Raw genomic sequence first — 14341 nt, forward strand, 5'->3', positions numbered from 1 at the left:
CTCTTTCATAGAGGGGACTAGCAGTTCTGGAGGCAGAGTCCGGGAATTAGAAGACCTCCAAAACAGAGAAACCTCCTGATACCTGGAGTTTGTTGAAAATAAAATGTAAGTCATCTTGGTTAAGAAAAAGCTCCTGAGAATCCACTGTGAGACTGGGGGAGACATTACCGGAGCCTTGATAGACTCCCAGCTCTCCTGGCATGCCCATGTTCTGTGAGCCAGTGGCATTTCAAATGTAACTGCTGGCCAAGCTGCTAAGCATGAGCTCCTTGTGCTGGTAGCTTTTAAACACGTGTTCTATTACCCTGATCCTCTCCTTTCTCTTGGGTAAGGGTCTACTATGCTTCAGATCTTACATCCTTTGGGGGAGAAGGGGTAGCCATAGGTACAGCTGCCTGTTTTCCTCACATTTCTTACACATTTGAGTAAAAAGTAAAGAGGGAAGAAATGATGCTCCTCTCGTAGGCCTCTTTTGACTGAAGAAGAGTAGCAGTAAAAGTATGTGTCTCAGTGCTGTTTTTAGGTTCTTCCACCACTACCCTCAGCGACAGTTCTCAGTCTCAAACACCAGGGCTAGGGAGCTTCCGAAATACCATGAGGAAGCCAAAGACTGGCCATGAGGGATATGACTGCCACCTGCTGGTGAATTCTGGGCTAGATCGCTGGCTCTGGGCTGCCTGACTTGATTCCCAGAGGACTCCTCCTTTTCAAGTGGTCCACTCTACCTTAGGTAAACACAGCAAAAGGTAGCCACTGGCCCTTTAATTCTCAACCTCACCCCTTGGTTTTACATAGGGAGGTCTGCTCCAACAGCGGAGGCCTGCCAGGAAGGGAAAGTTTAACATAGTTTCTAGCACTGTCCCCAGGCCTGGAACACAGAGCTTTTCTTGCTATTTCTCCGAAAGGAAAACCTTTAGAGTCAGCACGGTGGCATGTATGTGTGTTGTGGTTCCTTCCTTCATCCCTGCACTGTTGCAAACCATTTGTGAAACTAAACAATAAATATGCTGGGGCTCAGCACCTTGAGACTGGAGAGCCACCAGTCCTGAGAGGGAAAAAGAGAAAAAAACAAAGAAAGAAAAAGGCAATAGGAAGAAGAAGGGATAGAGAGAGAGGGGGGAAAGTGGAGAGGAAAAAAAAGAAGGTATAAACAGTGGGGTGGCGGAGGCGCCTGGGTGGCTCAGTCCATTAAGCGTCCGACTTTGGCTCAGGTCATGATCTCACGGTTTGTGGGTTCGAGCCCCGCGTCGGGCTCTGTGCTGACAACTCAGAGCCTGTATCCTGTTTCGGATTCTGTGTCTCCCTCTCGCTCTGCCCCTCCCCCCCCCTCTCTCTCTCAAAAGTAAATAAACATTAAAAAAATAAATAGTGGGGTGGTGGTAGTATATTAGCCACCATCATTAAGTGCTTCAGGGACACCAAACCTTAACCAGGAAAAGATCTTTTAGTTTGGAGTTTGTGATCACAGTTAACCTTAAGAATGGATTTCTGAGGAAACAGAGATCTCCAATCTACAGGGCCTAACCTAGTACCATACCTCCTGCAGGAGATCAGTCAATATCAATGACTGACTCTCAGAACCTCATGATCCAGAAGCAGGGCCAGAATCTGAGTAAAAGTTTGGGATTTAGGGCCAGACACCTAGACATTCTAACATTTTTTCAGTCCCAAATGGTTATTCTAGTGATCTCTTTATTCCTTTCCCACTCTTGTCTGTTTCTACATATGGATGGAAGTAGGAGGCAGATGAAGACTAAGACGGAGAAAAGGGAGGAAGACTGTATTAAAATACACACATTTTAGAAAACTCAAACACTGGGACCTTAGAAAAGTGAGGCACACACAGAAACACAGTAGGAGATACCCAGAGAGAGAGAGGTGTACCCATTTATAGGTCTGAATGAAGACACAAATGGAATGCACACACGTGTGCCACACCTCTGTACGGAGTGAGGTAAGATGACATGAATGAGACTTAATGAGATAGATGGTGATCAAGCAAGAACAAAAGTCAGAACTCTAGAGAAACTGACTTAGGGGCCAAGCTAAAGGCCTGGAATGATCTGCATGTGGGTTACATTAAGACACAAAGCAGGGTTTCCTAGATCATTACAATATCAGAATGGGGTAATACGGGGCCATCCTGGGCTCTTTGCAGTCTAGTTTCCAGTTCCTGGGGTGTTAATGCTTGTGATTTGCTTCTTTTACCTATGGAAGAGATAGAGCTGATGCCAAGCTGAACTGACTAAGCCCAGAGGCAAGGGAGCCTGGGAGGTGCAATGAGAAGAACTGTAGCAGTAGAGTGCAGACATACGGGCTTTCTGACTGGCAGAGACCACCGCCAGACATACCCCAGGCTACAGGATGGACTCCACTCATGAGCAGCTCTGCTCAGAGTATCAGGGAGACCTGAACCTACAACACTGATGTCCCAGTTTAGAATAGGCTCGGATTCTGATGCTGAAGACTTGTGTGATCTCTACAGAAAGGAAACTTCACGCAAACCCTACTTGATATTAATATCTACCAGTCCAGCAACAGAAGGAGAAAGAGCTCTTTCGTGTCATGGGAAACAAAGACAACTTTGGGGGGATTGTGCCTTATGGCATATGTATGGAAGGGGTCTTGAGTAGATTTCCTTTTCTCAAACCCCAATCCATAAATATGTGTTTGCGGGTCAACAGTCACATGAATACATCCAGCTGGTTATGGTGAGAGCCATGATTTTTTTCAAGCTCCATATATGGATGCAGTGAACAAAATCGCCTTGCTAATTACACAGGATGTAGAGGGAGATGGGGTACAGCAGAAATGTGGAATGGGGTAAAAGATCCCACTGGCAATTCTCAGGAAGAAAAGGAAGAAACAGAAGGCAAAAAGCTCCCAGGCTGACTCTAAGAGCACTTTGGCCAAACCCTTACCTTACTCTTCTCTCCCCACAACTAACAAATAAGAAACGGGGGAGCAAGTGGCAGGTCTCCAACAACAGATCTTTCCTGCCACCCACAGCACAACAGACATGACTGTACTTCCAGAGCTTGCTTGAATCAGAGCGGAGGGGCTCTGCTGGTGACTCACCTGTGAGATCATGTGATTATTCAAGGGTGGCTGTTGCTGAGGCGTGGGTGGGAGCGCAGGAAGTTGCTGCGGCTGTGGCTGTGGCGGCTGCTGCTGGGCAGTACAAGGGAGAAGGCCCCGGACAGACTGGGATGAGGTGACCTGGTTGCACACTTCTGGGGCACCTAGCGCCAAACCTAAGGCAAAGAGGAGACCCACCAAGAGTTGTAAGCACCAGCCGTGAACATGCCACCCTTGGACATGTAGGGTGCTACTCCTGCTCTCCTGTTTCTCTTCACTTCCCTTCTGTCCATTCCCCCACTGTCTTGGGAAGATCCATGAATGAGCACAGATATGAATGAGCAGCTGCCCTGCTGATGGGAGTCCTCATCTTAGCAGGTTTCTGTTCCCCGGGAACAGTAAACACCGCACCCGTCGATACTGGATTTTGGAATTGAACAAAACGTGAGGCTGACAAGCTGCCTCCGCTGAAGTACCGAGAACCTGTCCAACATGACCAGACAGCTGAGAACATGACTGTCTGCTTCCCGGGAAGGTACAGATTCCCAGTCCTGTAAGAGACCTGGCTTCTCTTGGATTTCTCCTCAACTTGCAGCATTTCACAGGAATTGCTGAGAAGGCAATCTGGCCTTTCCAAGCACTTGCCTGTACACACACATACGCACAACTGTCACCCAACTATTCTTCCCATTTCCAGGCTCTCCAAGTCATGCACGCATTCACACAAAATACTTCTACTAAGTATCTGCTATGTGCTAGGCATTGCATAATGAACTGAGGACTCAAAGGTGAAGAGAACACAGTCCTTTCCCTTAAGCAGCACAGGATCTTCCGAAAGGAGATGGACGTTCACACAGCAATTACGATCTGATAAGGATAAGGGATACATCAGTGATATGAACAAAGTTGTACGGAAGCAAAGATGAGAAAGCAGTAACTCACTTAAACAGGAAGTGGGAGGAGAAATGGATTTGCAGGATGAATAGAAGGCTTGTTAGACCAAGGAGGGATGAAGCTAATATCATATTCAAGAAATGGCTGGAGGGCCAGAGGAGGAAGGATATCTGGGAGTAAGACTGAGATGGCAAACTGGGGTCAGGAAGCAACGCTACATTAAGTCATTCGGATTTTATTATGCCAGGAATGCAGAAACATGAATGTTAATTTTAAGAGACGACTGACACGATTAGATCTGTGTTTTAGACTAGTAAACCGGTTCTAAAAGGGCTAAGGGTGGAGCAGGGAAACCAGCTTGGGGGCTAGCGTCATACCTAAATAAAAGAAGATAAAGGCCTGGATAAAGGCAGAGGCAGTGGGGTTAGAGAGGAGGTAACAGAGAAGGCCATCAGAGACCTAACAGAGGCAGAATCTTCACCACTACTGATGTCTTCTGAGGACAAAACCTACAGAACTTCTGGGATGAGATGCAAGGATTCTTCAGAGATGGGAGGAGGGTGAAATGGAGGCCCACTGGGTATAAAGAGCTAAATACCCCCTGCTAAGAAAGAGTACAATAGGAATAAATGGAGAAGGTTACATTGCACATCAGGAGAGCTGAAGGGTGGTTACAGGGCTGGCATGTGGAACATATGCTCCTCCTCAGTGACTGGGCTCCAGGGAAGCAGCCACAGCATCTCTTGCAGTTGTGGCCTATCGGTTGCTACCAATTAATTACAAACAGCTCAACTCCAAAGGTTCCTTCTGCTCAACCAACCCTCTTTATAATCTCAGAGGCCACAGAATGAAAGCAGTATCATTCTCATCTTAGCATACAACTTGAACTTGGGCTGACAGGGATGCCCAACCTTGGTCAGAAATAAGATAAAATAATCTAATCGCAACCTTTTATTTATTTTTCCAATTAGGAAAGAAGGTTATAAAGAAAATCGGAGAGAGGAATCAAAAAACAGGGGATCCAAGAAATCAAATTTCTCCTCATCTGGCTATGTTAGCTTTCCAGGACACAATACTGTGAGAGAAATGTTTTGTTAGAAGTAAATATCAGTGATTTTTTTTTTAATTTTTTTTTTAAGTTTATTTATTATTGAGACAGAGAGAGACAGAGCATGAATGGGGGAGGGTCAGAGAGAGAGGGAGACACAGAATCGGAAGCAGGCTCCAGGCCCTGAGCTGTCAGCACAGAGCCTGACGCGGGGCTTGAGCTCACGAACCGCGAGATCATGACCTGAGCAGAAGTCAGACGCTTAACCGACTGAGCCACCCAGGCGCCCCTCAGTGATTTTTTTTTTTTAAACATTTATTTATTTTTGAAAGACAGAGAGAGACAGAGTGTGAGTGGGGTAGGAGGAGACAGAGGGGGGAACACGGAATCCGAAGCAGGCTCCAGGCTCTGAGTTGTCAGCACAGAGCCCGATGCGGGGCTTGAACCCATGAACCGTGAAATCATGACCTGAGCTGAAGTCAGGTGCTTAACTGACTGAGCCACCCAGGTGCTCCAAACATCAATGATGTTTTAGAGGAGACAAGCAAGAAATGATGAGCATGACACTGAAGGACAGAAGCTGTAGTACCTGGCCTGGAGATCCTTCCTGCACTGCCACCTTTACTGCTCCCGATGCTGTCCCCTCGGGTGAGGATAGAGATTCCACTGAAGCTGCTGGCTTTGGTGACAGGGGGCCGCATGCTCCGGACAGAGCCGTCAGAGTCTGTGCTGCTCCAAGGCCGTGGCTCCAGGGATTTGAGTTCGCTGTCTGTGCTGCTTTGGCGGCTGCTTGAGGTTCGGCTCAGCCCCTCACGGTTCCCCCTGCAGAGACCACAGTGGTCAGAGCACCCCCCACCTACCACTTCGGCAGAAGGGCTAGGAGAGAGTTCATTTCTATTCCTTCGATAACAAAGAAGGGGTGAGGGTTGGGAGGAGGATGGACACTGATTTCTTGTTAGTTGGCTGGCCAACCAAGACTTGCTGGGAGCAGACAGAACAAGATCCAGTACAGTAACAAAGAGCACAGAGGCAAATCTGGAAGACAGTGCGCCGGCAGCTAATTCAATATGAGACCAGAGGTGGATGGGAAACCATATACATGATGCTGAGATTGGCTGCGGTCTCTTCCCCTGCCCCCGCAGGGATCCCACACATGCAGGAGATAGTGGGGAGCAGAGGGGTACCACCTCCTTCTAGGAGTTCTTAAGACAAAAGGACTCCTAGAAGCTACTATTGCTAGAAGGCAGGGGTAGCCAATGACATGGATAAATATAACAGGTCTTCCACATAACATGTGTCAAAGCCAGCAGAGGTACCACTTTTCCAGGAGTGGGAAGAGGACTATATTCATTAACGGGTCACTCTGGAAAACTCAATCTGATAGTCTAAAATTGACCCAACCTGTTTTGTGGCAATTCTGTGATGGTATCTATAAACTACTGGTTCCAGGGTCTCTACGGGCTAAAGTCTTCAACATGATCAAGTAAATATGCCCTTGGGACCCAGGATGGCAAGGAGCAGGGGGCTCACTGTGCCCACCTGCCACCATATTAATAACCCTATTGCCCCAGGCAAGGCACAAGGCTATTGAGAAGAGGGACTCCTCCTCTCTTATTTTTCTCAGGAAGCATCAGGGTTATCCTGATGCTGTAATCACTGCCTAGGATCATAAACAGTTGTCCTCAAGACAGATGGGGTTGACCTAAAAACCCTAAGTCTTACTGAGCTCTTACTGCTTCTTAATAAGCAACCAAGAACCAGGAATTTTCCTTTCATATCTCCCACCCCCAATAAGTTCTGAACTAAAGAAACCAAAGGCAACAATTACAAAGGTTTTGGTATATATACTGGGGAGCAGGTGAGCAAAAATCATAGTAGTTTGGGTTCCCTCCTTTGCACTACCATCCCACCTAAAGCAAATACAAACGCCATCCAATCCCCTTAGTTTCAAAGACACGAGGCTCAGAGTTATTCTCATTAAAAAAAAAGGTGTTTTCTTATGAGGGTAATATTAAAGAAAATACCTTTCTTCATTAGAATACCTGCTCCAAAGGTACTGTAGGGAAAATGGGCAAAAATAAAGACTAGGGTCACTATTTTAAGTTTTGGTCAAGGCAATCATGGTGGGCTAAGAACAAACACACTGGCACAGCTGGTTAGGGACATGCTAATTCTTCTCCGAATCCCAAGTGGATATATATATATATAACCTTAGTGCTTCTATGTAAGAGTAGAGAACTGGAAAATATCCCTGTCTCCCTAAAACTTTATCCCTTTGTCTTGGGAATGTCAAAAGTAGGATGGGAAACAAGAAAGAAACATAAATCAGGGGCTCTCCAGGAACAGAACCAGACCTGAAGTGAGAGCCAATAGCTCTGACTCAATGGACAAAGGCAAGCCTACTGAGAGGACTCAATAAAGATGTGTCTGTTTATGGGGCAGCGGATACAGCAGTGGCAATGGGTGAGATCAGAGCTTGAATTTTACAAGACAAGTCCTAATGGACTTTTACACTTAAATCAAACACAGCACTATCTTTTAGGACAATTCTCCCATTTACTTTCTCTTTCTACTAGAGGTAAACAGTGATGAGTCAACTTTAAACCAAACACCCTGGGAAGCTTGAGCCAAAGTGGCAGCACTTCTGTACTCATCCAGTTCCCCCAAGACGATGATGGCCAAGTGTTCGAAATGTGGCTAGTCTGATGGTCTAGCCAGGGTTCGTACACTACACCCCCAAGAGTTAGGGAATCTGAGTTGTGTATTGGCCAGGAAAGAGATCAGTTTTTCTTCTCTACAACTAAACCATGTCTTTCCACTTCACTAAACATAAGGCAACTAGGGAAAACTCCCAGACTCAGTTCTAAGCCCTGGATTGGGCTGTGTGTGTGTGTTGGAGAGATGGGGGTACAGGACAGAGAGCATTCACACTTCATACTTCTGTAAAATCAAAGCTGACCTAGCTTTCATGAGTAGATTTATGATGGTGAAAAGTTCAGTTTATCAGGTCTGAAGAGTGGGTAGGGAGGCCTGTGTTAAGAGGTGACAGTAAATGTCAGTAATGGCTTATTTATCAAATGGAATAGAATCTTCCAAAGAACTAGGAAGTTGCCCTAGTTATTGCCAAAGTGAATGATGGAATGTGGTATATCAGTATTTGTGTCACACACTTGGGAAGAAAGGTATAAAGCAGTTAGAGAAGGCCAGCTTCTCATCACTAGAATTCTGGACTAGTACCCAAATAGAAGACACCCCCTTCAGAGTCCATGGAATTGCATATTAGATGACCTAGATCTTTAACCAACACATAGTATGGAAAGCAGCAGCTTACAAGGAGATATGGATAGGACAGGGTTATACCTGCTCACTAGATCCTTGGAGCTATTATCAGCACAGTCTGATGTAGTTCAATGCTCCATAGCACTGATAAGGGCATCATTCTTAGCAGTGAATCTGAATTAGGGTTCCAAATGGAACACTACTCAGAGAGGAAGGGGTGATATTTGTAGAGAGCTGGTGTGGTGTGGTGAAATAACACTGGACAAAGAGTCCCAGTTTTGCCACTAATAGCCACATAAACTTAGGTTAGCTACTTAATTTCTCTGCTTTTGTTTTCTTTCTTCCGTGTAAACCAGCTTACCAAATCAGGACACTGAGAAATCTGAATCAGATACAGTATACTTTGGCAACCATAAAGCCCTGTGCATTAGCATGTGCAAAGAAGTTCGCTTAAAACTCCTGTTTATTACAGATATTCTGGGCTGATTCATGACCTTGAAGTATACAATATGGAACAGGAATTTATTTATTTTTTTTGGGGGGGGGGGATCTATTTTGACCACCATGAACAATGCAGAGCCTTTACTGCCTAAGGGCTTTCCGATGGACCTCAGGGTGGGATGGTCTAGGAAAAAGAGTTCAGAGATATGGGAAAGGAGATAACGCCCCCCTTCAAAGAATGAGAAATCTTGTGATCCAAATTTCTATGTGGTCTGACTAACTTTAGAAAGGACAGGGGGGAAGGGACAATTGAAGTGCTGGGAATGAGAGCTCTGACTAATCTCAGTTCCCATCAAGCTTAGGATTCAAAAAGAAAGAAGCCCTTTGGAATGGGTTAGACCTGAAGCCTAATATTGAATACTCAAGTTTTCTCTACTCTATAGTTGTCCTATCGGTAAAATGGGAAGAATATACTTAAAATCAGTTGGTACCAGATAGGGTCCTAATGAAGTGCTTCTCTCATCACCGCATTGTGTGATCCTCTAGAGTAGGACTGAGAGACTGAAATGAAAGGGAGATTCTCATGACTGCTTTGTGGAAAATGGAGAATATTAGGCCTGAAGAAGTTAATATAGCAGCTTTCACCAATGTTAACAGCAAGTCATGGGCAGTCATATAAAAAAGATATGCTCTAAGTCCATTCTAAGGAAAAGAAGTCTTTTCTGAGGTCATCTTACACATTATGTTGTCCCAAAGAGAAAACTGCATAGACAGAGATGTTTGTTTTTATATGTGTGTATGTGTGTGTGTTCTATTCTTTCTTAAAGACATAAAACATTCCCTACGCTGGGTCAGGGATAAGCTCTTCACACCTTTCATAGCAGAAAACGTAGCCAGAAGATACCCATTCTTTTACCTTAATATAAATACATGTTGAAATCCTCCCCAAATGCCCAATTCCAGCAACTTCTGGAAATGAGCAGTTCCTATCCCAGACACACCTATTTGGTCCCCTTCACCACCTATCCATGACTTAAAAGGAGATCAGCAACAACAAAAATAAAGTCATTGAGCAGGAGCCATTTCTTTTTTAATCGGGAAAAATATCCAATGTTGCAAAAACCACAAAGTGAATTATTCCACAAGCAGCCATGCATGGAGCAAACTCACTCCGCTGAAAAGATTACAGCAAAACAAAAACAAAACAAAAAAAGAGAAAAAAAAAAAACAAACAATGACAAGGAGAGATATAGATCACACAGAGGTACCTAAAAATCTGCCTTCTCTTGTGAGAGCTAGAAGAAAAGGCTTCTTTGGAGAGTCTGTTGGTTAACATCAAAGAAAAGCATCATTACAGGATTATATTAACCTCACTGACAAAGCTCAATGAGAAGCAGGGAACATGCTAAGTGGTACTAACCTGATGTCATTTAGATATCCGTTCTGGCCAGTCTAGGTGAAGGGGAGAAAACGGAAAATAACTTATAAGAAAACAGCATGGCATAACCGAAAAGGGTGTCCGTGATGCTATGAATACCCAAGGTCCTCACACCACGCTCACCCCCCAACAGGGAGAGAGGGAGCAGGGACAGGATGACCCACACCCACACACCCAATCTGACCTCTCACCTTTAGTGGGAAAGAGCATTCAGTGTTTTTAGCCTTCCCACAGAGTGTTTAAAAAGAGACACTGATAAAAGTGGGAGTATGGAAAGGAGGAAGAGGAAAGTATTAACCTATTATTTCCTTTTTAGTTCTAAATTTATTTTCCCTAAGAGGTAAAGCCGAGCATAATAATTGGTGTGCTTGGTCCTAAAGAGTGTGATCAAGGGAAGGGAAAAGGGAGACAAGAGAAAGAAATTTAGTTTTTTTTTTTTGGAAGTCATCCTCAATGACTATTCCATTTCTATCCTCCACACTGGCCAAAATGAAAGACATTCTGACCTGAGCCCCAAGGAGAGTAAGAAATTGGGGAAGCAGGTACTTTTTCGGAGCCTAGAAAAAATGAAAGAATTAAAAGCCTGCAACATTCCTTTTGGGGATCGTTTCCTGACAAAGCCACTGAGCTGAGTGAAGTGAGCATTATGATGCACTCCCAAGCCTTAGAAAAAGGTACCAAGAGTATCCAGCTGCTGAGCAGAGTGGGCTCCGTGCAGAGCAGAACCTAAGTGGGGCAGCTCTCCCAGTACACAGCTCAGGCTCCAGAGAAGGTTGCAGCGGCAGCATTTCCATCCAAACACCCTTCTTGCCACTTCCCTTTCTTGTTGGCCTGCCTCTTCCTCCCATTTGCCCCTACCTACGACTCCACCCTTAATCAGCTCCCTCTGACTGGCCAGGTTCCTCTCCACAAGGGAATCTCGAGTATGGTGGGCTTTGGACATGTTTCCTTGTCTAGACCTTCTGAGATTCCTGATGCTTTTAATACAGCAAGAGTTAGGAAGTGCTGAAATGAAAAGTGGTAAATCCACAAGGATTTAACAAAGAATACATAAATTAGTAGAGGCTTGAGAGACTGGAAATCAGGAGAAAAAAGGAGAGAAGAGCTAACTGTGATTTTGTTACAGTTGTACACACTTATGTTCTGGTGTTCCAAATAGCCCCAATACCGTATTAAAAGCTACTTGTGCTTTCAGAGGCTCTATGGCTTTGCTAATGGCTGGCATGGTGGGACAGTCATTTACCATGTGTCAGGGAAGCAGAGCAGCACATCACAGATAGCTATACTATGATATCACTGGTACTTCCTAATCTGAAGAGCCCAGAGCAGAGCAAGCTATTGAGAGGTGGTTTACTTTAGGGGTTAAGTTTAGGTGGTTTACTTTAGGAGCCAGACTGCTTGAGCTCAAATATCAACCCTTTCACTAACTAGAGCTCTGATCTAAGATTACTTAACCTTCTATGCCTCAGTCCCTCATTCATAATGAGGAAAATAACATAACCTACCTCAAAGACCTAGTGTGGATTAAATACATTTATGCAGAGTGCTAAGAACAGTGTCTCAAAGATAGTAAGCACTATATAAATGTTTGTTATTATCATCCACCAACCTGCTCTGTCCACAACTTAGGGTCATCGTCGGCCACAGCCATGTACAAGTGACCTCTCTCCTCTCATTCCACCCAACTGGTTTGCAGGTAAAGGCAGAGGACCCTCTTTGGGCTATGGTTGGATAATCTGGAGGACAGATTTTTTTCCGACTCAGAATGGAAGTCTATATAACAGAAAGTAAGATGATTCCTTCTCCTTGGTCAGGAGGTTTGTTGTGAATCTGTCCCTACTGAGGATCCTTGGAACACTTGGGTCTCCTGAGACAATGGAACACGTTCATAGAGGAGTTCAGTTTTCTTGAAGTCAGAGACAATGTTTTTCTGAGCTAGGTGATGATGGAGAGATAAATGTATTTTTTGTCTTGCTGACGGAGGGGAGAGTGGGGAAATGAGAGGAGAGTAGTGTTCATCGAAGTATATTGATTAGAATTGGCCATCTTTTGACTACAAAGGTAGGCTGGCTCTTCCTCCTTTGTTTGCTAATTTGACTGTAAGACAGTGCTGCTATCTTGAGCCTACATTTTCTGGAGATCTGTTCCTCTCTTGCTTATCTACAGCCTTTCCTGAATTTCTGCTATACTTCTCTTCAGTCTTGTAGGCAAAGGCCACCAAATACAGGGGTACCGGGTGTATTTAATATGGCCCACACTTCTTAAGAATAAAGTTGCCTAAAGTGATCGTGTTGCCTTCTGGCCCACAGAGTCCATACTATTCTAAGAAGCAAGGTAGGAAATAGAGGAAGAAAGAGACTTCCTGTTCAGATAGAGACAGGAGGGAATAGTAAGTGGTACCCTCTGTGCATGTGGAATGTGGAGCTCAGAGAATGGATGCCAGATCTGTGCTCTAACAACCACCAACATATCCTAAAAATGAGGCTGGCCAAACAAGATGGATGTATACAGGCTGTGTGGATACTAAGTTTTCCACTTAGAAGCAAAGATGCCTAAAATGGATAGTGGGAGTGAAAGAGGGGAAGTGGGAGAAGGGATGGACAGGCAAGAGTCAGGGCCCTTCCATAAGGCCTGCCAAAACCATTTCTATTTTCAGTCTAATCATATCTACCAAATTCAGCCATTCCATTTGTTCTCTTGGTATGCCATACTGCCAAGCGTATGAAAAATAATACAAATAAAAATCTGCAGTTTCCCAGTAAGCCACATTTGAGAACCAAACTGGAGCTGGCTGATGTTGGTTAAAAAAAGACAACAACAAAACATTTACGGAGGGTTCATTCCAATCACAGTTCCAAAGATTAAGAGCTAAAAGCTATGGGCTGACAACTCTCAGAAGCTACACTTACCTCTCGGGCAAATATTCTCTCTCGGACCCTTTGATATTCCTCCTCTCTCTCTTCTATTGACTTGCTCCTCCTTCCATCCTGCAATGGAACTCTGATCTAGATCGATGAGCAGAATTAAGCTAGTTAAGTTCTCCTCGTACTGCAAGCTCACTGCACACCAGCAAGGAAGAGAAACCGGGAGAGTTTATAGTTGCCATCAAAAAAATGGAAAAAAAAAAAAAGAAATAAAATTTCCAGTGTTGGACAGGTTTCACTGGGTACATCTGACCATGCAGTTTGGGAGATCAGGTTTTCTGGATGATTGGAACCTCTTTGTCTCCCCACCCCCACCCAGAGTGTCAAGAACAACAACTATTTATAAGGATTGGGTTGCTTCCTTTTAGTAATCAGGTACTAAGGATCAAGAGAATAGCCCAGGGAATAAACAATATTGCTTTGGAGGGAAAGAAAGGGATAGTAGGAAGCTAGCGAGGGAGAAGAAACAGGTATTTAGCAGAGCCGAATGTAGAGAAGAGTTTTACAGAACTAGCACCTGATGTTATCCCTTCTTTACTCACTAATGCCATGGCCTGAAGATCCAAGTCACACACAGCTCAGCAAAGAGGGCCTTGGGAATGAAATCCAAGTGAAGCTAACCTCAAAGCTTAAGCAGTTTTTCTCCTCTTAACTATAGCCACTGGAGGGAGGGAAAGAGACAGAAATTACAGAAATAGAGAAGAAAGAGAACAGAGCAACATAAAGAGGAGAAGAAAGAGAAAAGGAGAACAGAACAGAAAGAAGGATGGACAGGGAAAGGAAGAGACAAATAAGGTACGGTGGAAAGGAGAGAGAGAGAGAGAGAGAGAGAGAGAGTGATAGAAAGGGAAAAGAAGGAAATGGAGGTTAGAGAACTTTAAATTCTCTGAAACATGTAGAGAAGGTGATGAGGGATGACTGGGCAGATCACCACCTCTGGCTAGCCCACCACCCAACTCTCCATCATCGTTTTCCTCTCTTGGCCTGTTGAGTTGTGAGCACTGTCCTGGGTAGGGTGTCATACACAGTGTCCTTTTCCATACTGCTCTTGAAGGCAAGATGCTCTGGGGGAGACAACCCGTCCAATGAATGTCATCAGTTATAAAAGATTCTGACCTTTAATCCAGAGGCTCTGAAAGCTTCAGATGATGCAACCAAGGAGGCTGCTGCTCTACGCTGATCTTCCTGATCTTCACCCATCTCCACGGGTAGGTATAACTTCAGGAGTATCAACTTTTC

General features: G+C 44.7%; 1 protein-coding gene and 1 long non-coding RNA gene across 33 annotated transcripts in view; one reads left to right on the top strand and one right to left on the bottom strand.

Moving 5' to 3' along the window:
- Nucleotides 1–14341, top strand: part of LOC122224733 — a 67584-nt gene that overhangs the window by 26104 nt on the left and 27139 nt on the right. For all 4 annotated transcript variants that reach the window (XR_006204904.1, XR_006204903.1, XR_006204906.1 and 1 more), the window contains 2 exons: nt 11875–11965; nt 14230–14310. This is a non-coding gene — a long non-coding RNA (uncharacterized LOC122224733). The remainder of the gene's footprint in view (nt 1–11874; nt 11966–14229; nt 14311–14341) is intronic.
- R3HDM2 (R3H domain containing 2) overlaps nt 1–14341 on the bottom strand; it is a 162208-nt gene that overhangs the window by 19027 nt on the left and 128840 nt on the right. For 16 of the 29 annotated variants that reach the window (XM_042946946.1, XM_042946941.1, XM_042946953.1 and 13 more), the window contains 5 exons: nt 13088–13183; nt 10161–10192; nt 10009–10062; nt 5610–5842; nt 3079–3254 (listed from right to left, as the gene is read on the bottom strand). In XM_042946946.1, the coding sequence (XP_042802880.1) occupies nt 3079–3254; nt 5610–5842; nt 10009–10062; nt 10161–10192; nt 13088–13183 (591 nt within the window). The remainder of the gene's footprint in view (nt 1–3078; nt 3255–5609; nt 5843–10008; nt 10063–10160; nt 10193–13087; nt 13184–14341) is intronic. The other 13 variants (XM_042946940.1, XM_042946949.1, XM_042946956.1 and 10 more) reach the window with 3 other exon arrangements.

Source organism: Panthera leo, chromosome B4 (assembly GCF_018350215.1).
Source record: "Panthera leo isolate Ple1 chromosome B4, P.leo_Ple1_pat1.1, whole genome shotgun sequence".
In the NCBI taxonomy this organism is placed as follows: Eukaryota; Metazoa; Chordata; class Mammalia; order Carnivora; family Felidae; genus Panthera; species Panthera leo.